This window comes from Ananas comosus, linkage group 6 (genome assembly GCF_001540865.1).
Source record: "Ananas comosus cultivar F153 linkage group 6, ASM154086v1, whole genome shotgun sequence".
Classification (NCBI taxonomy): Eukaryota; Viridiplantae; Streptophyta; class Magnoliopsida; order Poales; family Bromeliaceae; genus Ananas; species Ananas comosus.
In genome coordinates this window covers 10,089,296-10,115,974 of record NC_033626.1, presented here as the reverse complement: position 1 = coordinate 10,115,974, position 26,679 = coordinate 10,089,296, and the positions used below count along the sequence as shown (strand labels likewise).

The following is a 26,679-nucleotide window of genomic DNA, read 5'->3' as shown; positions in this document are numbered from 1 at the left end:
TTCGATCCAACTATTTAATGCATACAATATCAACTTATCGTTTCGCTCTGATACCAATTGATAGAATTTCAAGATATGTAAAATAAATAGAGAAATAAATGCATACCAGAATTCAGGATCATTATAAAATAAAATAACTCACAGAGCGCCATAGAGAAGAAATTCTTGATCAATCTTGCGGAAGAGTAAAGTCTCGCTATGATCTGAAAGTCACGAACCGAACTTTGGTGATTTGATTTCTCCTCCTATCTCAGGCACTCTACCGTATGGTGTGGAAACGATGTTAATTCTTCACCAGAATACGTATGAGAAGGTAGCAGAACCAATATACCATATCAAGTAGTTCTATATCTGTTAGGATTGACCCTTATCTATAGCAAATCATAATTTAAATATAATTAATTGGACCACAATATATGAAAATCCTAACACTTATCTCTACCAAAAATTATAATTCTACCCTCTAGGCCTAATATTATTTTTATAAATTTTAGTTTTAGAAAATATCCTATATATGAATCCTTGGATGTGAGTAAAATTAAGAAAAAACTTAAAATATCCCCCTTATGGTTTAGCGGTTTCTCACTTTAGTACTTTATGGTTTAAAGTGTATCATTTTAGTAACTTATGGTTTTATTTTTCTTTTTATGTTATTTTCTTTGTTAACTCTCCGTTAAAATATATAGAAAAAATTTCAGATACTCTCTATAGTTTATCGAATATTCACTTTAGTATTCCATGCTTTACAAATTTTTTTATTTTAGTGCTCTATAGCTTTAATTTTCTTATCGATTTAACGAAAAAATTAACGGAGGAGATAACAAAAAAAAAAGAGACGAAATGACAAGGTATTAAAGTAATACAGTTTAAACCACAAGATAAAAAGTGCTGAATCATAGAAATAGTATTTGAAATTTTTTCTAAAATTAAAATACAATAATGGATCGAGAGCGGGTTTTGGAGCTCCTTGGTGAAGTTTTATCCAGTATAGTAAGCGAAATTGGGCTCAAGTATCCAAACCCATTATGAGATAAGTGAAGTCATTTGCACTGGACTAACTCGACCTGTTTCATGTGGCCCAGAAAAATAATTGCCCAAATAAAAAAAAAATCCAAAAATGACAGGCCCAACACAAAATGAATTGATTATGTGGCCCCAATATTGGGAATGTGAGAGGCCTATTTGGCATTTTAAAAGTCACTTAAAACTCGGTGCCCAAACCAAATTCGATTCTATCCTTAAAATCATACTGGTTTAAAACTCACTTCGATCCGTTCTGACTAGTAGTTCGACCAGTAAATTATTGAACCAATCTGATTTTTATAAAAACTGATCAAATTTTTTTAAAATTTCATATTTAAATACTTTAATTAAACATATGTATTATTATTTTTTGTATAATCTACACTTTGGATACATTTTTAATTAATTATATAGTAATATAATACTATTTGATAATAACGAATAATACTATACTTAGTAAGTGTTCTTTATTATATATTATATATAATATTAATGTCACATTCAATTCAGTTGTTGAACCATTGGTTGGACTAGTGAACTGCAACCCAATAATATTTTTGGATGGTAAAAGATTCCGGATTTAAATCATTGCTATTTTGGAGCTTAGTATACTAACATTTTATTTCTTTGTTTAGGTTTTTTATTTTTTTTGCTTATTTTGTCACTTTCATTTTATTTTGATTTAGATATTGCTTACCAAGCATTAGATTACTCTTGCGACAACGAATTTAACAACAGCTAGCTAGTTGCTAGGATAATACCAAAATAAGAGGTCGGGAGTTCGACCCATTGCTAGTGTCGCTATAAGTCATAAAGTTAGTCACCGTTTGGTTCGGGGTTAAATAAAAACTTGTTATTTCAGGAATAGAATTAAGTTCAGGGTTAATGTGAGGTCAGAATAATTTTGTGTTTGGTTGAGAATTAGGTTTAGTTTAGGTATAGATAAAATAGTGTTTGGTTGAAATAGATGAGATAAGAAGAATAGTGAGTAAAATAGTACTTTGTTTGGTTGGAGTAGTGGGGTGGGGTAGGATTAGCTAATCCCACCCCAAATGGGCTATCCCAGAATAATCCATTTGGAGTGGGGTTAGCTAACCCCACCTCCCAAATTGGATGTTTGGGAATAACTTCGGAGTTAAGGGGTTATTCCATTCCTTAACCCCGAACCAAATGGGTGCTTAGAGACTTGGAGTCAAAATGTAACAGTTATATGAAAAAACACAAGAATTTGTTACTATGGTGAATGACTTCTTCTCTAATTCAAAAAGCTTTATAGATAAAAGCGAATGCAACGGGTAGATAATTGGGAAAAAATTAAACAACAACGACAAAAAAAGAGAAAACAGCGATAAAAGAAGCGATGATGAGGAATGAGATTCTTCTTGCCGATGAACGAAGATAACAACCGAAGGAAGAAGAAAAGGAAAGACTTAAGCAGGCTTGGAGTGGAGCTCATACTCAACCATGAATGAAAAGTTGCCATGTGGCAACTTTAGGAGAAATAATGTATAGGTATAGATATAGAAATAGATAAATGGTTCAACGTGCTTTGTTGCATTACAGTTGTATGTTTTTACTGAGTTAAGTTGCTAAAAATTAATTAAAAATGGCTTTAAGTTAACCATATGTTCAACCCGAAGTTGATGGGGTCAAGATTAAATTAAAGTTACCTTGTTTTTGCTTTCTCGAAAAAATATTGACTAAATATAAGAAGATTTATTCGCAATTGATTAGGAATGGACTTCCTACTGCTGGTGATGATATATAGAGTATTTAGGATCTCAAATATTCTCTTATTAGTCAACAATTTGAAACGAAAGATTGGGCACATAGTTAATTTCTGGGCATTGAGGTAACATTAAGATTTGTCTCTGGCTGGATTCTCAGATAGGAAAATTGCTGATACACTATTAAATAAATTTCATCCCGCTAATGGATAGTATTATCTACCTCACAATCACTCGATTGAATATTTCATATGCGTAATTTACACTACTAATCTTCGCACTCTAAGATATATTAAAAAAACTCTTTTTCATAGGCTCAAGTTTTTTTTTTTTTTTTTTTCTCTAGAGAATCGTGCATACTCTGATGCTGATTAGACAGGGGATCTAATAGGTAGGAAATCCACCGCTAGCTTTCTTCCTTATTAGGTGACTCTCTCATCTTTTGGTGTAGTCAACAGCAAATTGTTTTTTTTTTTTATTTTTAATTTTTTTTTTAGAGATAGGTATCACGCTACTCGCTTCATTTATTTCATTAGAAATAAACTTAGCTAGAAATGTGAATCAATTAGGATTCGAACTTGGGTCTCGGATACCAACCACCAAGCCCTTTACCACTTGCTTTAGGGACGGTCGGTAGTCAACAGCAAATTATTGACATGAATGTCTTTCAACATTGAAGTACTCCATTATATTGTCGTAATCAAAGTGTTATTCAAATCGCACACAATATTATTTTTAATGAAAAGGGCTAAACATATTGAAATAGATTATTATTTTTAATGAAACTCCTAGTAGAGTACACTCCACCTTAATTCAATCTCCTCATATTTTCACCAAATCTCATTTTGCTATACGATTTAGAGATTTTTTGTTTAAACTCAAATTGGCATCTAGGATGTCACCTTGAGTTTAATGGGGATGTGGGAGAAATATTGATAAAATATTAGAAGATTTATTCTCCATTGTTTAGGATTGCACTTTCCATCTTTTAGTGCAATTGATATTGTCTTAAATATTGTCTTTCCATTTGAAAATATTGACTACTATTATCCTTCTATATGAAGAAGATAGGCTTGGTATAATTTGTGCGACATAATAATAGTACCATGTAGGGTAATTGTATGTTATTCTATTCTATGTTTGGAAAAGTTGCAACTTTGTGTTTAAGAAGAATCATATAAATCATATAAATATATATTAAATTAGGATGAATGAAAAATATACAATGGACAGAGAGTTGTTGCGCTCTTCATCTCATTGATTTCTTCTTTCAATTACTTTTATCGCCTTTCACTACTTATCTATCATTTACCAAAAGGATTGATCCTGCTCTCGCGCGCGCGCGCACACACACACTAGTTTCTGAATCTGCAAAAACAAAATATTTATTTCAATTTCAATACAACACTATTTTGTTTCAAAAGCAATTCAAATATCTTAGGATTTTCTTTTTAGATGACATTCCATAATAGTAAATATAGAGTAGTGCTACCATGCTATCAAAAGTATAAAGTGATTGGTGCTTCCGATTTTTTAGCCCTTAGATCAACCCTATTGATCATTTATAATTATTGGATTAATATTATTAATCAATGGGGACCACTAAACCTTAGGGGGACTACTCAACCCTAAGGGGACCGCTATCATCGCAATCGTAGAATGTTTGATCCAATGGCTAAAAAATCAAAAGCACCAACTACTTTATGCTTCCGATAGCATAGTAGCTCTACACGTAAATATATACCCTAGTAACCTATACTACTATATACTACCTTAGCGTAGCCTATACTAACTTCACTGACTGAGTAAAATCGCACATGCAAATACACGTATAATATTATTAGAAAAAGTTATAATTTTTAAATTATTTTTAATTTTAGGTCATATTTTATATGATTGCCAAATATGTATCTAAAAAATTTAAAATAATAATCAGCGCTATTAAGAAAGATATGCTTTAAATGAAATAATTAACAATAATCTCTAATGCAAAAATTACTTTTGAAATTAAATAGATAATATCTAAAAAGATATTTTAAAATAAATAGGAAAATACTCCTTTTATAAGATTTTCACACTCGTAATCTGTTATAGAAAACTTACTTTGGAAATTAAATAGAAAAATTTATATTTTAGGATTTTCACATCTCTAATATGTTATAGAGAACTTACGTATTTATTACTGTTTTTATTTTTATTTTTATTCTTATATTTAAACTTTTTCGTACGGAAAGAGAAAAATTGGCGGTAATTTTTCCGCCAAAAAATGGGTCTGTCGACAGACCCAAATTTGAATATACGTGTTTTTATATATAGTATAGTATAGTATAGACTAGTAAAATGTACGTGCAAATGTATGTAATAATTATTATAAAAAGTTATAATTTTTTAAAAATATTTTTTAATTTTAGGCCATATTTTATATGATTGCCAAATATGTATCTAAAAAATTTAAAATAATAAATCACGCTATTAAGAAAGAAAATAGGAAAAAATCTTTTATAGGATTTTCACACCCGTAATCTGTTATAGAAACTTACTTTTGAAATTAAATAGAAAAATAAAAATCGGTTAAAAAAAATTTTTGAAATTAAATGGAAAATAAAATCCGTTATCTCAAAGGAAAATATATTTTGAAATTAAAATAGATAATATCTAAAAAAAATATTTTAAAATAAAATGGAAAAACTTTATAGATTTTCACACCCGTAATCTGTTATAGAAACTTACTTTTGAAATAAAATAGAAAAATAAAATCTGTTAGGAAATAAATTTTTGAAATTAAATAGAAAAATAAATCCGTTATCTAAAAAGAAAATATATTTTGAAATTAAATAGATAGTATCTGAAAAAGATATTTAAATAAAATAGAAAAATATTTTTTATAGGATTTTCACACCCGTAATCTGTTATAGAAAATTACTTTTGAAATTAAATAAAAAAATTTATTTAGGATTTCATTATAGAGAACTTATATATTCATTGCTGTTTTTATTTCTATTTTATACTTATATTTAAAATTTTCGTACGGAAAGAAAAAAATGGGCCCAATTTTTTTGCCGAAAAAGGGTTCTGCGACAGACCCAAATTTGAATATACGTGCTTTTAATATATATGTATATAATATATATATATAATATATATATATATATATATATATATATATATATATATATATATAAATATATATATATAATATGAGAAAAAAAATTCTTCTTAGAAGCTTTTGCAGGAGTCACTATAAAAATATCGATTGCGTCATGTCAAAATGATAATATTTCAAGTTACTTGATAGTTTATCGTGATTTTATATAAGCATTATCAGAAAGCTTCACTGAAAAAGTAAAAGAGAAGCCAACGAGGAGAGCCCTCCACAAAATTCAAAGCGTCGGTAATTGAATTGCTGCAATTTCCACTGGCTATTCGAATTATGAAAAGTTTCAACAAACATTCCACGCTTTTGATTTAAGTTTACAGGAATAAATAAGCCAACAGGGAAGATTAAATAGGATTCATATATAAGCCTATTTCTTATCACGAATTACCTTTTCTCGTTTCCTAGTTGAAGTGGCTGCAGAAACTCACACGAGTGCTACTTCCTTGATTTAAAGTCAGGGCCGGTTGCAACACTTTGGCCATATTCGTTTCACCGAAAATCAAAAAATATAAAAGTTGTTTTTAGCTGTGAATATTTACTTTCGTTGTTTAGTTTATCGTAAATTAAATTTGTTCATGTGCTATACTTTTTTTCAAAACGCCCTAATTGACTTCATCCTCTGCAAGGAAAGAATAATAAAAAAACTACTATTTTTTATTCTTTTCCTTATTGGTGTAAAAAAAAAATTCAGTAAAATAAATAAAAAAATAGAATAATTATAGTTCAAGTGAAAGTTATTTTTAATCTGAAAAATCCTCTTTTGGGCCGGGCTTGATCAAACCCTACATATTTCGGGATCGATCAAACCCGACCCATTTAATCTGTCTTTAATCTCGACCGTTCATTCTAATGGCCCGTTACGACATGATTAATGATCCGATCATCATTAGAGCTTCATCTCCCATCTCTCCACTCCCCCTTATTTAGGCTCCCCTTCCTCTCTCTCTCTCTCTCTCTCTCCACCCCGCCTCTCTCGAATCCAAACCCTTCTCGATTTTGCATGCGAAGATATTTATCGCTGTTCACGATTTAGTTCCTTTGCGCAATTGTTGTAGTTCGTGAATTAGAGCATCGCCCCACGTTCCTCCATCTTTGTCGATCCCCAAAACCTAGCCTTCGGAGGAGGTGATCCCCGATCGGAGAAGCCATGGCTCGGAACCGACGCCACGACGACGACGACGACGAGGAGTACGAGGAGGAAGAGGAGGAGGAGGAGGAGGAGGAGGAGGAGGTGGTGAGGAGGGGGAAGGGCGCCGGAGGGCGGAAGCGGGGGCGATCCGATTTTATTGATGATACTGCGTTGGAGGACGATGAGGACGAGGAGGACGAGGAGGACGACGACGATGAGGATTTTGGCCGCGGCGGCGGCGGCGGCGGCGGCGGCCGCGGGAAGAAGCGGCGGTCGGGGTCGGAGTTCTTCGAGCTCGAAGCGGCCGTCGACAGCGACGAAGGGGAGGAGGATGATGAAGAGGGGGAGGATGGTAATTCGCAATCATCTTTGTTTTTTTAGTTCCTTTACAAGATGATAAAACGGTTCTTGATTCATCTTGTTGTCCTTTTGTTCAACTTCAGAAAAGAAGAAGAAAGAAATTGAACGATTAGAAGGAGAAATTGAGTAGAGGGGCAAAATTCCCAATTATAGCGATCTTGGTGATTCTGCCGAGAGCATAATTATCTTGCATCTAATTACTCAAATTTCAAAATTTTAGTTTTTTCCAGGTTCAAGAACTCAGATATAGCCGATTCGCCAACTTTGTCTAGATAAATGCTGCCATGCTTTGGTTCTAATCCTGTATAGTTGGTTGCACATTGAATGGGACTGGTTATAGAAGCAAAATCGAGCGAAGAACTGCATTGGATTGGGGAGACAAGTCATTGATAGTTACGCCATAGTTTTCTATTTATTTCTTTCTGCTGTTTCCAATCAAAATAGTTCTATTGAATCTGGGGACTTTTTTCTCCTATTCTACGTGGTTAATGCAAAAATTTCTTCCTTTTCCTCAATTTTCTGCAATTAAACCGGCCAAAGACTAATTTAAATGATATATAAATTCGATTCTTAATTCCCCAAGAAATTTAGGCATTTATCAGTTTGAATATAAATTTCGCTACTTATATAGTTTTAGTAGTCTACAGATGTCTAATAATTCTCCCTTCTTGGGTACTTACTCCCTGCCAAGTGTCTAGGAAACATTAGCTTGTCGATTTCTAATCTCTTTATTGCTAATTGCCCTCTGTGTACATCTGCACGCATGGCTCTCGCGTGAGAGCGCATCATTTGAAGGAGATAATAGGAAAAGTAGTGTTAGGGTTACATTCGCACTATCCCTTCTACATATAGCATCTTTTCTCTCCATCCCACATATCTCTAGAACTATGGATTTAAGTGGTAAAAGAAAACTTGCAGATTTCATCAATGATGCCGGAGCTGATCTACCTGATGAGGAGGAGGGTAGACGGTTACATCGTCCGTCCATCCTTATGGGTGAGGATCAGGAAGATGTCGATGAGATAGAGAGACAAGTATATGAAAGATATGCAAAGTCAAGCCATGTGGAATATGGCGATGACGCGACAGAAGTCGAACAACAAGCTTTATTGCCATCTGTGAAGGATCCAAAGTTGTGGATGGTGAAATGTGCGGTATGATGTTTCCGCGTACTCCTTTCATGTTCAGGCTTTAACATATGTATTCCCGATTACCTGCGAAAAACTTTCATATATATACCCTGGAAAATGCAGTTTCTTGCAAAAATGCCCTTATCTTAGGTTGGGAAGTGATCCAAATTCATAAAGGGAAGTTGGTTTTGTGTTAAAGAAAGTTATTTAAAGTTTTTTTTTTATTATGGTTACAGTGACATATGTACGACATCATTTTTTTAGGGGCATTTATGGAAATTGATACTCTCACAGATATATTTGCACGTAGATAATTATTAACAGCCTAGATTGTGTCATCCCTTTCCAGTTTAACATGAATACTGCTTAGTGCTAATTATCTCTGTGTCCTTTTGCTTTATGAGGTGTGAACTTTTTTTTTAAAAAAATAATGATTTCAGATTGGTCATGAGCGCGAGACAGCTATATGTCTCATGCAAAAGTTCATAGATAGGGCAGATCTCCAGATAAAGTCAGCTATCGCGTTGGACCATCTAAAAAACTACATTTATGTTGAAGCTGAAAAGGAAGCTCATGTTAAAGAGGTTTGGATATGTTCAATTTGTCATGCAATTTTTTGCAATTTTTTGTTCTTTATCCTTGAGATTTTGATTACTGGTTATTTGGTGTATTCAGGCTTGCAAAGGTCTAAGAAATATATATTCTTCAGCAAAAATTATGCTCGTGCCTATAAAGGAGATGACTGATGTTCTGTCAGTTGAAAGCAAATCTGTTGATCTTGCTAGGGATACGTGGGTTAGAATGAAGATAGGCATATATAAAGGAGATCTTGCTAAAGTACGGCTATTTCTTTTTGGGCTGTCTAGCTTCTGCTTTTCCTACCTCCTTTCTATATTAACCAAAGCTGTTTTATGCAGGTTGTTGATGTTGACAATGTGCGCCAGAGAGTAACTGTTAAGCTAATTCCAAGAGTTGATTTACAAACTCTTGCCAATAAACTGGTGGGTTCTCTTTCTTTTTTCTTTTTACTACTTTTTAATATAAGAAGAATTAAACTTGCTTTGTTCTTTCTGCTATATAAAGCTGACTTTCTACTCTATATATATATATATCCTTCATTAATCATTATTGCTTGCATTATTTTACTTCATTGATGTTAAACCGTCAGAACTTGCTCATTTCTGGATTATATGTATTCATCATATTGATGGAGCCCTTAACAGTGATTCTGGTGTCCAGAACACAGTTGCTTTTAATTCCAGACATTATGTTCACAAAATTTCTCTTCACAGCCTGATATGCTTTTTAACAACATATATTTATACAAGTTTTGTATGTACCTTGTTTTATGAATGTTAGTTGATTGAGGTTGTATCTGTGTTCATGCTTTTTCGTACTGAAGAGGTTAGTATTTTTCAGGAAGGTAGGGATATTGGAAAGAAGAAGACATTTGTACCTCCACCAAGGTTTTTTAACATTGATGAAGCAAGGTACTATTTTGCTCCAATACCGATTTATACTGAAATAGAGTTTTACGTAATAAAATCATAATTTAATTTTTATTTTCTTCTTTTTCTTTGAAATGCAATTAGGGAGATGCGTATCCGTGTGGAGAGGAGGAGGGACAGAGATTCAGGGGAGTATTTCGAGATGGTTGATGGTTTAATGTTCAAAGATGGATTCCTTTACAAAACAGTATCATTTAAGTCAATCAGCTCACAAAATATTCAGCCAACCTTTGATGAGCTTGAGAAATTTCGGAAACCTGGTGATGATGTTAATGGAGACGTGGCTAGCTTGTCCACTTTGTTTGCAAACAGGAAGAAAGGCCATTTCATGAAAGGTGATGCTGTCATTGTTGTTCGAGGAGATCTCAAGAATCTGGAAGGCTGGGTTGAGAAAGTAGAGGAGGACACTGTCCATATCAGACCGAAAATGCCGGACCTTCCTGTAATTACCTAACAAACATATGTTCATGCTAAATCAGTTATTTTTGCAAGTTGTTCAATCCAGTGGAATTCTTAATGTGGTTGTCTTTGCAGAAAACATTGGCTTTCAATGAGAAGGAGCTGTGCAAATACTTTAAACCTGGAGACCATGTAAAAGTAGTTTCTGGTGTTCAAGAAGGTGCAACTGGTATGGTTGTAAAAGTTGAGGGGCATGTTTTGATTATCTTATCAGACACTACAAAAGAGCATGTAAGCAGAATTTTTTTCCTTTCCTTTTTAAGAAAATGAGAATTACTTCAACAGGAGATTAATTCCTTCTGATCTCAGATCCGTGTATTTGCGGACCATGTAGTCGAAAGTTCTGAAATTACTACTGGGGTTACACGAATTGGGGATTACGAGTTGCATGATCTTGTGATGCTAGAGTAAGATTTACTTTTGAGATTGCTCGGACATTGTTTTTTGTCATTGGTTTTCAGTCTTACTCTGTCTTATGCTTTTGTTGGATTCCCTGCAGCAACATGTCATTTGGTGTAATTATACGTGTGGAAAGTGAAGCATTTCAGGCAAGTTAGAAAATTCCAGAAGTTGATTATGGGCCTTTTCTATTTGGTAAAAAAAAAAAATTAATAGTTGTTTGTCTTTAGGTTCTCAAAGGTGTACCTGATAGACCTGAGGTCGTGCTTATTAAACTGAGGGAAATAAAGAGCAAGATTGACAGACGAACCAATGCCAAAGATCGATCGAATAATATTGTGTCAGTTAAGGATGTTGTGAGGGTAATTGAAGGACCATGTAAGGTGAGATACAGTATAATTTTTCTACTTAGTGAATTTCTGGTGCCTTTTTCTGTATATGAATATGTGATGCTTTCGGCTTGACACAACTGTTTGTTTATTTTTTCTTCCATTTAGGGGAAGCAAGGGCCTGTTGAGCACATACATAAAGGGATCTTGTTCATCTATGATCGACACCACCTGGAGCATGCTGGTTTTATATGTGCTAAAGCACAGTCTTGTGTAGTTGTTGGTGGATCAAATAGGGGTCACGGCATGAATGTATGCCTGAAATGCTTTTGTGCTTTTGTTTACTTTTTGCCAGTCATTTTAGTTTCTTATAAATCTTTATAATGGTTGACGCTGTGATTCATTATGATTATTGTACTACAGGGTGTAGATGCATTAGATTCTCGATTTGGTGGTTTGAGATCTTCATCGAATGTTTTGCAGTCCCCAAGAAGGCTTCCTCCAAGAGGACCTCCTACAAATTGTATGACTTTAGTTTTGGAAGAACTTTTGATTCTAAACATAAATTTCTATAAAAAATCTTGATATGATCTTATTCAGTTTCATTGCCAGCCTAAATTATGATGTTTTATGTGGTTAGAATTACCATAATCATATGAGAAAATTACTTGGTGCAGTTGGTGGAAGGTTCGGAGGTGGAAGGTTCGGAGGTGGAAGAGGGCATGATTCTTTGGTAGGTAGATGCATTAAAATTAAATCTGGTCCCTTTAAGGGGTATCGCGGCCGTGTTAAGGAGATCACCAGTGGATTTGTGCGCGTAGAGCTGGATTCACAGATGAAGATTGTCACAGGTAAGCTTTGTGTTTACAGCTTATTTTATTCTAATATTTTCCATAGTTTAATATAAGAAGTGAATTTGCAGTTAAAAGAGACGAGATTTCTGATACTCCTGGTGCTGCAACACCATTCCGGTAATGATCCTGTGATGCATCTATTTTTATTGAGGCTCAAAATTTTGTTTCTTATGCTGACATTTTATACACATCAGTGAATCAAGATTTGCTTCGGGTAGTGAAACTCCAATGCATCCATCCCGGACGCCACTTCATCCAATTCAGACGCCAATGAGAGATCCTTCAGGTGTGGTTTCGTCCAGTGATTAATTTCGGTTCTCTTTCTTCATTGCTCGGTGAAAATTTTAGTCAGATGTCTGCCAAAAATGTACTTATAATACTTAACATCTTGGGTATGTTGCTGATATTTTCTTGATTCTATCTATATGTCATTTCACGTAGTGTGTCTAGTTTGCTTGTCTAGATCAGGGGATAAATGGTCCACTGCAACTTCTTTATAAATATGTTTACTTGGTGTATCATTTATAAATATGTTCTCGATACATAAATTTTGACTTCGTGTTTTAATTTTTTGTTTTGCAGCAACTCCCATACATGATGGTATGAGAACACCATTGCGCAACCGAGCATGGGCGCCGATGAGTCCTCCAAGGTTTGTTTTACAATCGCCTTCAAACTAGACCCAGTTGCGTACCTGAACCAGATGCATGGCCTTTTCCTCAGTGGATTTAGGATTATTTCTTTTATGAGATTAGGAAAAGAACTTTTATTCGAAATAACTTTAGGCTAGTAGTATCTTCTTGTCATTAGGGTATTTTATGGATTTGAGCCCATAAACAAGAGTTCTCTCTTTCGTTGTAGTATGATTTTGTGAATGATATAGGATGAATGCAAACATGAAATATTGCATGCAATCAAATCCTATTATTAAAGGGTTCTTTAATGCAACTCAAATGCAACATAGTGGGACCCACAATTCAGACTCGCCAAAAAGGACAAAAAAAGTAGTTCTAGAAAAAAAAAAAACAAAGAAGGGGCCGATAGATGACGCAAAGCTAAAATTAGGGATGGTCGATCTAACCTTTCAATGCTCCGCAGGCGATATTAGTAAACTCAAAATGAAATTGGACTGTCCGTTCTTAATCAACCGGATCCAAGCCTCTCCTTGGGCACCATCTATGGACACAAAGCAAAGGGTCGTTATTCGAGAGATAGGAGTCGGGAAGAAAAGAAAAAAAGTAAACATGAAAATAAGACAAGGTAATTGAAAGGTTAAAAGGGAAAAACAATTGTGTTCGATGGACAAGCTAGATGGTATCGGTTTGATAGTGACATCGAAATGATCGGGAGGTGGCTCGAGCGCAACAATCGGTAGTGGCGTGGCAAGACTGTGGTGGAGATGATGTCGATGGTGGATGACGATGGCGGTGACGAATGCATGTGGCAGAAGAAAAAAAAAGATAAAGGGAGTCGCTCCCCACGGACTCACTCCGGTCGACGCATAAATGTGAAGGAATTTAGAGAACACATCTCAATGACTATAACAATATTCATCTTCATTGTTTTCATCGTTCCATACATAGGCTTATTTAAAGAGCTTTACTACCAAATGGATAAGCTTAAAATAAAATATCAACTTAAACAACCATTCTAACATGATAAAAATCTGATAACAAAATCTCAACCTATTCTAATAGAAAAAAAATCTCATAAAATCTCAACCAATCCTTTTAAACTAAATCTCAACTTATCCAAAGAAACAAGTTTTTAAACAAAATCACATGACCTTAGATACTTCTGGAAACAAACGAGTGTGACTCAATCCGAATCCAATCCGAATTGATTGAGCCACATGCTCAAGTTGCGTTTTCAGCATCGACGGCATTCCTACACTCGAAAGGGGACCTGGTCCGCATCAACTCTCCCCGCCTTCGAGAAATTCGACTCCGTCGAATTGTTCGAGATGTACTTCTCATATAGATTTTGATCTAGTCGTTGAAGCTCATCATGCGAAATCCACGTTGCGTTTTCTTCCGGTCGATATTACTACTTGACCAAAAAGTTGGGCTCTCCGTCATCCCTCGTCGATACAATCTGATCATCAAGGATTGCCTCAATGTCATCTCGCTTTTCCTGTAATGGGATACTCGGAACAAGTTGAGGTGGGGACTTGGGACATGAATTTAGTGTATCTAGATGGTATAAGATGAGGTCTTCAACATTAAAAGTAGGATTAATTCTCATATTAGACGGTAAATCCAATAAATAAGCATTAGAACCAATTTTCTTAAGAATTGTAAACGGACCCATATTTCTTGCATATAGTTTTCTAATAGTACCATGCGGAAGCCTTTCGGGTCTAATCCGCACCATCATCGAGTCTCCTTTCGAGTCTCCTTCATTAAATTCAACAACGCGCCTGTGTCTATCGGCGACTTTCTTATAGTTATCATTACTTAAAACTATTTTTCGTCGAATCTCGTAATGTAAGTCCCGCATATGTTGTGCAAATGAAGATGCATGTTCACTAGGTCTTTGTTTGGATTATATCCTGTCACTATCTTAGATGGGCTCATTCCGGTTGTTCGATTAATTGAGCTATTATATGCGAATTCAGCTTGTGGTAAGATGAGATCCCAATTCTTAACATTCTCACCAACTTGACATTGAAGTAGGTTTCCCAAACTCCTATTGACTACCTCCGTTTGACTGTTAGTTTGCGGGTGATGTGAAGACGAGAAAAGCAATTTTGTACTTATAATTTTCCATAATGTTTTCCAAAAATAACTAACGAAGCGAGCATCCTTATCAGTCACGATTGATTTTGGTAACCCATGAAGTCGTGCAATTTCAACGACAAAAAGTTTCGCTACATGAGTAGCATAAGATGTTTTGCGACAAGGAATGAAGTGTGCCATTTTAGAAAAGCGGTCAACTACGATAAGGATCGAATCATGTTTTCTAATAGTTTTTGGTAGACCCAAAACAAAATCCATGCTTAGGTCTTGCTAAGGAGAATGTGGTACGGGTAAAGGTGTGTATAATCCTTCATTCTTTCGGCCGCCTCTAGCCTTTTGACACGTCCCACATCGTGCCACGATGTGAGCAACATCTCGCTTGAGGTTCGGCTAAAAGAATCGATCCTTAACCAAGGTTTAAATTGCTGCTCCGTGCCGCATGAAGGTGGCACGGTAAGGGGGGGTCTCGGACCCTCCTTCGTGCCGCGGCACGCAGCGCCGTGCCGCACGAGACAGAGCGGCACGGTGCAGCGTGCCACGTTACAGTGCTGTGCTAGCACTGTGCTTTTTTTTAAATTTTTTTTTCTTATTTTTTTTTCTTTGTTTTGTTCTTTGGGATATCCAAAGCATTCTGGGTACTCCACACCTCCCCAAAGATATTGCAAATCGAAAATTTACTTATTAGATAAGTCAAAAAATTTATAATTTAATTTTTTTTATTTATCAATATACGGACAAAAGATTTGTCCGAGCCCTCCGCTTCCACCACAGATATTTATTTTTTAGTCACAGATTATTTTATCAAAATTTGTCGCACCACGAAATTTTTGGCGAATTAAGGGAACAAAATCGAACTCAATAAACAAATTTTAAGCCACATCAAACATAAATTTTATTTTTGCGCTAGAAGATTGAAAATACTGATAAGATTAAAAGCTAAATTAAATCAATTGATACTTAAATTTATTTAATTTATTTGTCATATAATTTATTGCTTAATTTTTTTGATAGACCTACTAATTTTTTGAAAAAAATAATTAAAAAAATAAATTTTTTCAAATACTTTTTAAAATAATTTTTTCAAAAAAATGTAAAATTATTTTTTTTGTATTGTATAAAAGAAAAACTATAATATGGTCAAAAGAAAAAAAGAAAAAAAAGATGTCTTTGTATTTTAAAAATTCTAACCTGTAAAAATTTTTATTCTGCATCAGGTATAATTGTACTTTACATACAAAAAAGCTTACAAATATGTTAATTGATGAGTATAGTAAGCTATACATAGCATATATTCATAATTATTTGATTAATTCTTTCAAAATAACATTATAAGAGCTTATTGGAACAAAAAAAAATTGAAATAAGTCCGTGCCAAAGCGTGCTGGTAGGAGGTCGTGCGTATCCATCGGCATGCAAGCGTACCATGTGTCGGCATGGAAGCGTGCCGGTGCCGTACCGTGCCAGGCAGACAACGGCACGCCCCCGTGCCCCAACACTTTAAACCTTGTCCTTAACCATAGAGATGGTTTTGTCTCGACCAAAATGTCTGACTAAACCTCCTGTATGTAATTCCCAAACAATGAAATCATGCAACGAGCCTTGCGGAATACATAAATGACTACCGCGAAATAGATAGCCATCTCGAATGACAAAATCTGGGTCGGCGGATTTGTTCTCTAAAGCTAAGGTGTAGATTTTGCTAAAATCCGGACATGAGGAATATTCTCTCTTAATACTGTCGAACCTGATTACACTCCCTCCAACTTTATGCAAGGTTGTTACGATTCGACTTAATGCATCAGCAACTTTATTATCTACCCCGGCTCGATGTTTCAAAGTGAAAGTATATTCTTGAATAAACTCAATACACTTTGCGTGTCGAAAATTTAAATGTTTTTGTGAGTTAAAAGTAACTGGGAGGTTGGTGATTAGAAAATAAAACACATTCTTTTGGTAACAAATAATGTCGCCAATATCTCAGGGTTTGAACCACAACGTATAATTTTTTTGTCGTAAGTGGAATATTTTTGTTTAGCCTTATTTAATTTTTCGCTAAAATAAGCTATGGGATGACCTTCTTGGGTTAATATTCCACAAATTCCCACCCCAGAGGCATTACAAGAAACTTCAAAAATCTTTTCAAAATTTGGTAATTTCAAAACAGAGGGCCTTTGTCATCATTTCCTTAATTTCTTGAAAAGCTTTTGTGGTCGATTTTGTCCATTTGAATTCACCATTCTTTAAACAATTTGTAATCGGGGCCATTATAGTACTAAACCTGTAATGAATCGTCGATAAAAAGTTGCTAGGCCATGAAAGCTCCTAGCATCATGTATATTTTTCGGTTCTGGCCATTCTCTAATAGCCTTGACCTTTTTTAGGTCAGCCAATGCCCCATCTTTGGATACAATGAAACCCAAGAAAATAACACAGGGTTGCATAAAAGAACATTTTTTCATATGCATAATTTTTTTTCCTTACTCAAGATTTCAAAAACCTGTCGCATGTGAATTAAGTGTTCGTTTTCGGCACGACTGTAGATTAAAATATCATCAAAATATACTACCACAAACTTGCCAATAAATGGTCGAAAAACTTGGTTCATTACCCTCATGAAAGTACTCGGGGCATTTGTCAAACCGAATGGCATAAATAGCCACTCGTACAACCCTTCTCTAGTTTTAAAGGCAGTTTTCCACTTATCCCTAGGCCGAAGTCGAATTTGGTGGTGACCGCTACGAAGATCAAGCTTTCTGAAAATAGTTGCCCCTACCATCATATCCAACATATCATCCAAGCGGGGAATCGGAAATCGATACTTAACTGTGATTTTATTAATATCACGACTGTCCACACACATGCACAAACTTCCGTCCTTCTTTGGTGTAAGAAGTGCCGGTATTGCGTAGGGACTCATGCTCTTCGTACAAAGCCCTTCTTAATCAACTCTCCTACTTTGCGCTTTAGTTCAGCGTGTTCCTTAGGGTTCATTCTATAATGCGGTAAGGTAAGCATGACCCTGGGACCATATCTACATCATGTTGTTTGTCTTTAAGTGGGGTAAGTTTATCAGGTAATTCTTTTGGTGCGACTTCACTAAATTCGGCAAGGAGTTCCTTAATTACTAAAGGGGTTTCAAAAGAATTAGTCAATTGAGCAGTCTCCTTTACAATTAAAGCGTACACAATTTTTGAATCAATTTCTCTACAAAACTTTTTTTTGTTTAAAATATGAAGGGGTTTTGTTTTCTCAATCTCTAATGGTGGATTTTTAAAATCTTTGGTAGGATTCGAGTTTTTTGATGAAAATTTTTGTGAAGAAGGGTTTGTTGGGCTCAAAACAATTTTCTTGCCATTGTGAGCAAAAACATGGGTATTGGATAATCCGTGGTGAACGACAGACATATCATATAGCCATGATCTTCCTAAAAGAACATGAGCGACATCTATAGGGAGGACATTGCACCAAATCTGGTCGGAGTAGGTAGCAAAATGAAGTGGAACCAAACAATGTCGTTTTACCGGCATAATGGTCTTGTCTACTCACGCAACACTATAAGGGTTAGGGTGAGGCTCTGTTTTCAGGTTTAAACGACCTACGACAGCTTCTGATATTATATTAATGCAACTACCACCATCAATGATGACCTTGCAACTCTTGTCTCTACATTTCGTATAGGTGTGAAATATGGAAGTGCACCTCCAATCATTCTCTTTCCTAGGTTGGGTCAAAATACAATGCATGACTTGTAAGGTGACGTTTTCTTCAAACTCCTCGTTCGATCTCAACATATCTTCATCACTAGGAATTTCATCGATTGTGTGTGCGACGTCCTCTAAGTTCTCCAACTCATCGCCATCTGGCTGAACAAACATGTTCCACTTGGGGCATTCATAAGCGTAATGATGCAGAACAAGCTTGAACCTATTTTGATCGGATTAAACCGATTTTGTTTATCGTTTTTAAAATTAGATTAGATTAGTTGAGAATATTTTTTCGTTAGTTAAATGAGGATTTTTAGCTATCCTCTTATTTGTTTCAATCGTATTTATTTTTAATTTTCATTTTTTTGTTAATCTCTAGGTAAAGTTGCTTTATTTAGTTATTTAGGATAAGATTAAATTCTAAGTTGGTTATGTATAGATAAGGTTAAACATAATATAAATAACGTATAAGACTTCTTTGTATGGGGATGAATTTATAATGAAGATAAATGATTTGGCAATGAAGTCTTTTTTCCTTCGCGAATGCTTCGCCCTAGAGTGAGTTCGGTTCAGGAGTGAGTTCTGATTATTTTTTCTAATTTTTTCTATTTTTTGAATTTTTCTATTTTCTTTAATTTTTATTTTTTTAATTTCGAAAATTTCTAAAAAAAATATTTCACAAGCTTTCAAATTTTCAAAAAGCTTTCAAAATCATAAATTATATTTTGGAGCCCTCTAAAAATGTAGGACCCTATATTCTGTCCTACATCATGTATGACCTATATGGCGATAGTTATAACACCTACCCTGTATGTTTTCTTGTTTAGTGTCGTTTATAGCTAAACCCTTGCCCATAGAATTAGAATTTTGATGATTTTGAAAATTATTCGCTTTAGTAAAATTTGGATTTGCGTTAGGCGTATTGAATTTTCCAACAAATTGTCGAGCTGGTGTTTTTAAATATTTCTCATATTCTAAGCGAGTTTAAAAGCTTGCTCAACGGTTGCGGCCCTGTGCGGCGCAATTTCGCGCTGTAACTTGCACAACCTGTGGCGGAATCAGGAGACAATTCATTCCTCTTCTTCTTGAATATCGCAACGAACGTTTGTCTCGTCAAACTTGGCCATGTAATCAGCAACTGACATAGAACCTTGCTATACAGTGTTCAATTGATCGTACAATTGTTGTTTGTACGTAGATGGCAAGTACTTCTCTCTCAGTTTAGCCTTCATCTCTGCCTACAAAGTGATGGGCTCCTGGCCAATCTGCTCTAAGTGTCTTTCAACGCCAATCCGATATTGCTTGGCGGCGCCGGTGAGTTTCATTTTAGCATAACGAACCTGTTGACTATCAGACATTTCATACCAGTTGAAGTACTGGTCCATGTCGACGAGCCAGTTTGTGAATAATTTCAAATCAAGTTTTTCGTCAACACTTGGTGCATCAATTTTAACCTTTTATGTGATGTCATCTTGAAAGTTAAAATTTTCATTTCCTTGTAAAAGAGGATTGAATCTTGGGGGCATTTGTTGAAAGACATTTCGAACGTTAATATCACGTGGTTGTGCAGTGTGTGCAGCAGATCCCTCTTGTTCTACTCCTGTAGTGTCATTGTTTTGTGTTGTGACCTTATCAGGATTCGTTTCTAGGTTGGTAACACGGTTCCCTATGTCGTCTAGTTTAGCGTTCAAAGCGGCTAATTGCTGTAAAATTTGTTCCATTTTTGTGGGGTCTGAGGACATCGGTAAAGGTTGATAAATCTTGCCACTTCTAAGGTTCATTCATTAACCTAGGGTTCTGATACCAAATTTGATGTAGGATGAATGTAAATATGAAATATTGCATGCAATCAAATCCTATTATTAAAGGGTTCTTTAATGCAACTCAAATGCAACACAGTGGGACCCACAATCTGGACTCGCCAAAAAGGAAAAAAAAAATACTTCTAGAAAAAAAAAAAACAAAGAAGGGGCCGATAGATGACGCAAAACTAAAATTAGGGATGGTCAATCTAACCTTTCAATGCTCCGCAGGCGATATTAGTAACTCCAAACAAAATAGAACTGCCCGTTCTTAATCAATCGGATCCAAGCCTCTCCTTGGGCACCTTCTATGGACACAAAGCAATGGGTGGTTATTTGAGAGATAGGAGTCCGGTGGACAAGCTATATGGCATCGGTTTGATAGTGACGTCGAAATGATCGGGAGGTGGCTCGAGCGCAACAATTGGTAGTGGCGTGGCAAGACTGGTGGAGATGACGTCGATGGTGGATGACGATGGCGACGACGAATGCAGTCAGCGGAGAAAAAAAAAAAGATAAAGGGACTCGCTCTCCACGGATTCACTCCGGTCGACGCATAAATGCGAAGGAATTTAGAGAACACATCTCAATGACTATAACAATATTCATCTTCATTGTTTTCATTGTTCCATACATAGGCTTATTTAAAGAGCTTTCCTAACAAATGAATAAGCTCAAAATAATATATCAACTTAAACAACTATTCTAACATGATAAAAATCTGGTAACAAAATCTCAACCTATCCTAATAGAATAAAAATCTCACAAAATCTCAACCTATCTTAAAAAAATAACTAAATCTCAATGCATCCAAAGAAACAGATTTTTAAACAAAATCACATGACCTTAGATACTTCTAGAAACACCCGATCCGAACCCAATCCGAATTGATCGAGCCACATGCTCAAGTTGCTTTGCAGCGTTGATGGCGTTGGTACACTCGAAAGGGGACCCGGTCCGCATCAGTGAAGTAATAAAATTTAAAGTAGTTTGATTAAGAGTAATGTAGGATTGGGAGAAGTGGTAATTTAATTGACTGAGGCATCTTGATCCCTTGAAGAATAACACGTGCGTTAGGGAGTGGCAATTATTTATGATGTTGTTCACGAAGAAGAGTAAAAAACTAAAAACTAAAAAGGTAAGACCAATTTTTATCAGTGAAGAGTCATCCACACCACCATTTGGGAAGGACGAAAAGGTTAAGTGCATAACATATTTTCAAGGTTTTTGTTCGTAAGGAATTTAGTTATTTTCTTTTAGTTTTAAAATTTTTGTTTATACTATTCTCCAATATCTCCTGTTCTTTTTTGTTTTTTTTTTAAACTCTTTTATTGTTTTGGGGTTGAAAAAAGGGAAAACGAGAATGCGCTAGTCAGTTTCTAACTCTTAAGGCTCGCCTATATCCCATTAACTTTTCCAGAACCCATTGGAAAGTTCCTATGAAATCTTAGAAAGGTGTAGAAAAGTTCCGTAAGTTTCCATATTCTCCAATGCTTTCAAGACTTTACTGATGCTCACGAAAGATGCAAACAGACCTCTGACCACATCTAAGAAAGCCATAATCAACTGCAAATTCAATTGGGCATGGAAGCTAACACAATACAAGCATATATGCAGCAACAAGATCAGGGGTCGAGTCATGAGACCGATGATGAGGAAGTTAGACGCTATCAACATTAATCTCTAATCCAAGCATATGGGTGCGAAACTTAATATGGATGCTGAATCAGATTATAATGACATGAGTTCACAAAATAGATGTTTAATCAAAGAGGCACATTGGTTGTGGAAATTGAAACATATACAAAACAAGAAAATCCTGGGCAATGAAAACGATGGGGATCCGACAACTGATGATTACAAAGAAGCCCGAGATGCTTTAATAAACCGTCGGGCATCTTTGAATCTATTCCTAACTGACGTACCATTGCCACCACTGAAGTCAGAGGAGTATACAATGACAGAAGTTATGCAAGTTGATTTTTCAAAGCCGTATGAGAACCGTATCTTTGACACCTTGTCAGGAAAAGGATACTAATTATGGTGGTGTTTGGTGGTGTGCTTTTATTCAAAGGCACCATTCATTCACTTTAAACTGTTATGTTTGTCACAAGACGAAATACATGAACTGCTAGAAAAAAGTGCAGGGGTGCACCTTAGAGAAGGTGTGTTACAAGAGGGAGGGATTTGTTGCGATACAGTTTTAACAGGACCCAGCCTATCCAAATGCATAACCCTTTCCTTTGAAGATTAAGATAATTTAACCAGTTGGGCTAGATTTCTCTTGGAAGTGCAGGGGCCTTTGTTCCTCCACTTCATTTTCAGGAATTTGGGGTCTTTGTGCTTCCACTTCACTATTGATGATGGGGCATTACTTGGCGATTGACACTGTTGTACCTGATCTACACTCTTTGAAGTATCAACAACCAAATTTCATAATTCTTTGACATTATTTACCTAGTGATCAAAGGGTCCCAAAATCAACTATTTTAGTGGCAATAATGAGCCCTTTGATCGTTTAATAGTGTAGAGATATCCAAATTGAGAGAAATTTTGATAGAAAATTCTTCTCACTATTTACAAAATGTTCAACACCTCAGATCTGAAATTTATTTGATGGTGTTGAACTTCTCAAATTGAGTGGAGTTTTGGTAGAAAATTCTTTTCACACCGCACAGCAAGATTGGCATCTCTAGTATGAAATTTCAGAATTGTATCATCTTTTTTATGATATTTTCACTTTCAGCTATTCATTTTGAGACCACCTGATCATTTATCTTATGATCATGGCAAAAAATCATAAAACTTGAATCCCATGGACTTCAAATACTCAAGATCAAATCTACCCATGCTGATCGTCAACTTAGATGTCCCGTCATAAAAAAATGAAGTAGAAGCAATCTAGCAAAACTCTTATTTGGCATATGAGCATATCTTATAAGATCAGAACTTAGAAGTATCTTTGATTTACTCTTTTTTATGATGTTTTCTTACAATGGAGCATTAGGCCTATGAAGCCTCTCTGAAATCTTAGTGTGGTTTTAAGAAGTAATGAATTTACCAGTAGTTTGATTAAGAGTAACATAGTGCTTTGCGTATTGGTAATTGAATGAAATGAGGCATCTCTATTACTTGAAGAATTAACATATGCGTAATGGAGTCACACAACCTTTATAGTTTCTCCTATTAATCTTTGCATGCAAGTCTTACACTCTGTCCAATTCGCAATTCACCACTTGAAATTTGAAACATTGCAATTTACTATGAAACAATGATTTTTGCTGCAATCCACCACGAAAACCCTATGTCTACCAAATTAATGAGACATTTGTCAGGAAAATTAAGTATCGAGCTGAAATGTGGATTGGTACATTGATCTTTTCACTGAAATTTTGACTCAGATGCTTCTAATTAATGGAATTGCGGTAGATTGTAGTGGAATTATTGCTCAGGTGATGAACTTCAACGCTTTCTAAGTTAATGTGGTTAATTACAATAGGGTAAAGTTCAATTGTTTCTGAGATCTTTTCCCCCTAAAATAAAAATGAAGGCAATGATGGCTGATAGGCTGTGCTATTTTGCACTTTGCTATTTTCATTACCTTTTTCAACTTTTAAACTACTGTCCCAAGGTCACATGCCCCGAAATACTAAGAAGTATTGGAGTTCAGCAAAAGACTACTTCTCTGGTTCTCCCGATATTCTTATCCCTGTTTGTCGTGTTAATTAGGGGCAGGTTCCTCCATATTGAGGAAATTGATTTGAACATCACTGTTAATGTTGTTATTGTGTAGCGCTGAGCCAAATCTACATTTTTCACGTGGAAGCAGGAATTTCGCAATAATCAGATCGTTCGTGAAAATTTTCCACATTGCCACTATCAGCCTGTAAGTTCGCTGACTGACATGATCTCAATAATTTATACCAGGGATAGCTGGGAAGACGGAAATCCTGCCACTTGGGGAAGCAGTCCGCCTTATCAGGTTTGATATCCTTGTCCTACGGCAGTGTTTCTCCCCTTTTCTTGTATCTCTCTGTTTTTTTTCGCTGTTTTGTTCTGTAGCTAAAAGTATTGCATGGAAAAAACTATTTTGTTTTACATGCATTATTATTCTTCTTGGATTTGAAAAGCTTAATCACTGTTATATCCTCTGCTAATTAATTTCAGCCAGGAACACCTCCGGCCCGGCCATATGAAGCACCTACTCCTGGTTCAGGTTGGGCTAACACTCCAGGTGGCAATTATAATGACTCTCCAACTCCCAGGGATAACAGCTATGGTAACAGAACTTGATGCTTAATCTGAGAATTTTGGTTTCCTGTATATGCTTTGAGAAATAACTGGACTATATAAAAAAAACATTGTTTTCTTTTTGTTTGTCCAGGAAATGCTCCAAGCCCTTACTTGCCATCAACACCTGTTGGACAACCGATGACCCCTACTTCTGCATCTTATCTCCCTGGAACTCCTGGCGGACAGCCGATGACACCTGGGAATGTTGGAATGGATATGATGTCTCCTTTAATAGGTCTGTTTGTCCTTTTTTTTGTCTGCTTGAACAGTTTATTACTCCTAATCGTTTATAATTCTTCAAATGAGTGTACTCTTTTACTGGTTTAGCCCAAATGAATTATCTTAATGATCCAATGTGATATGCAGACTGATGAGTGGTCTCATTTTTATGTGTATGATGCGTGCAGGTGGCGAAGGTGATGGCATATGGTACATGCCCGACATTTTGGTGAATACTGTTAGGCCTGGAGAGGATCCTCATATTGGAGTAGTTAGAGAAGTGCTGACGGTATGCACACACTTGATTGTGTAGATGAATCCATTTGCGATTTCAAGTCTTAATCTTCTTTGACTGAGTAGAGCTGTTCGAACTTTGTGTGTTTTAGTAGAGTTTTTAATATGAAATCACTACCACTACTTGTCTTTTCCGCAGAAGCAGAAGTTTCAAATTCGAGATTCTGCTTTTATGGCTAAGAAGCTCATTTCGATACCCGACACTTCTTGGTAGAAATGTATGGAGACCCTGCGAACTATAGGCCACTTTGTTATAGATCCCTCAGATTTATATTTTTGTGGATAGCAGCAGCTTTTTTTTTTTTGCTGTTTTTGAATTGCGTTACTTTTATCAATTGAATTGGGGAGTTTGTTAAATAATATTAGTGTTTCTGTCTGCCTTTTGTTTTGGTATTCATCAATAAGTTAACGGCAGGCAGTTGGAGCCTTTAGTTTTACTGGAATCCCTAGCTCAATTTAAAATGACTCTAATCACCTCAAACAAAAGTTTGAGGGGATGCCACTCTTAAGAAAAGGGTATATTTTGTAATGCAAAAAATTGAGGGGATGCCAATTTAAGAAAAGCGTATATTTTGTTATACTGTATTGTTAAGGTGGTCTCTGTACATTTTTACATACTGCTGATTGGAGTAATAGTTGCTTTAGCGGCCATGCTAAACAGCCACTTCTGTTTCTTCCTCTGGTATTTTGTTTTCTTTCTCTAGTATTCTGCTTTGTTCACATAGAGAAACATTATGCTTCGCAGGACGGATCTTGCAAGGTTGCCCTTGGAGCGGCAGGAAACGGGGAGACTGTCATTGCTCTTCCCACGGAAATCGAGATGGTGCAGCCCAAGAAATCCGACAGGATCAAGATCCTGAGCAGCTCGCTCCGAGGGGTCACCGGGAAGCTCATTGGAATCGATGGCACCGATGGCATAGTGAAATTGGACGACACATATGATGTGAAAATATTAGACATGGGCATTCTTGCTAAACTAGCGGCGTAAATTTTTATATTAGTCCCAACCTCCTTGTAAACAAATTCGATGTTCGGCTAGATGAATTGTTAGATGTGAATGTTGTTGTCTTCCTCTATATTTCGGAGTTGCTGGATTCCATTTTCAGTTGGGATGATGTGCTTAGTTTTGGTATCTTCAGCTGTTTTCGAGCCTTCTCATCAGCATCCAACATTTGCCTGATGAGAAGTTCTAATTCTGAAATGAGCAAATCTTTTTTTTTTTTCTTTTTTTCCTTTTACCTTTTCCTCCAATGATGTAGTAAAGTTCAAAGTAACTGTTTTAGCATCTGGTTTAGAAGCCACGAGTGTTCATTCAAACTGATTCTGAATGCTCCAGGCCTGGTTTGTGGTACTGTTGTAATTAATTAGTCTATGTCTGTGTAGTCTTAACATAAATATATCTATGATTTAGGCTTCAGTGAATCTGGGCCAACATGAGATTTTCTTGTGTTTGGGTTTTGTCGGTCAATCGCTGAGACGCTCTTTCCGCTGCTAAAACGGGCACCGATGTTGTCAGAGCAATTTTCACTGTTGCCATAACCAAATAGCCTAAAA

At 35.7% G+C, this 26,679-nt stretch overlaps 1 protein-coding gene across 4 annotated transcripts; it reads left to right on the top strand.

The window, feature by feature from the left end:
- Positions 6,821 to 26,410, top strand: LOC109711284 (putative transcription elongation factor SPT5 homolog 1). Of its 4 annotated transcripts, XM_020234243.1 has the most exons (23): positions 6,824 to 7,388; positions 8,315 to 8,550; positions 8,967 to 9,110; positions 9,202 to 9,363; positions 9,444 to 9,527; positions 9,946 to 10,016; positions 10,119 to 10,476; positions 10,569 to 10,724; positions 10,803 to 10,900; positions 10,993 to 11,041; positions 11,123 to 11,275; positions 11,390 to 11,533; positions 11,645 to 11,744; positions 11,899 to 12,072; positions 12,144 to 12,192; positions 12,270 to 12,361; positions 12,658 to 12,727; positions 24,247 to 24,301; positions 24,487 to 24,598; positions 24,704 to 24,847; positions 25,020 to 25,120; positions 25,265 to 25,343; positions 25,871 to 26,006. In XM_020234243.1, the coding sequence occupies exons 1-22, from the start codon at positions 7,055 to 7,057 to the stop codon at positions 25,337 to 25,339; spliced, it is 2,961 nt and encodes a 986-aa protein (XP_020089832.1). In that variant the 5' UTR covers positions 6,824 to 7,054; the 3' UTR covers positions 25,340 to 25,343; positions 25,871 to 26,006. The 4 variants fall into 4 exon arrangements, with proteins under 4 accessions (XP_020089833.1, XP_020089834.1, XP_020089832.1 ...); XM_020234242.1 differs by lacking the exon at positions 25,265 to 25,343 and having other exon boundaries at positions 7,055 to 7,388; positions 25,871 to 26,410; XM_020234244.1 differs by lacking the exons at positions 24,247 to 24,301; positions 24,487 to 24,598; positions 24,704 to 24,847; ... (1 more) ...; positions 25,265 to 25,343; positions 25,871 to 26,006 and adding an exon at positions 24,113 to 24,240 and having other exon boundaries at positions 6,821 to 7,388.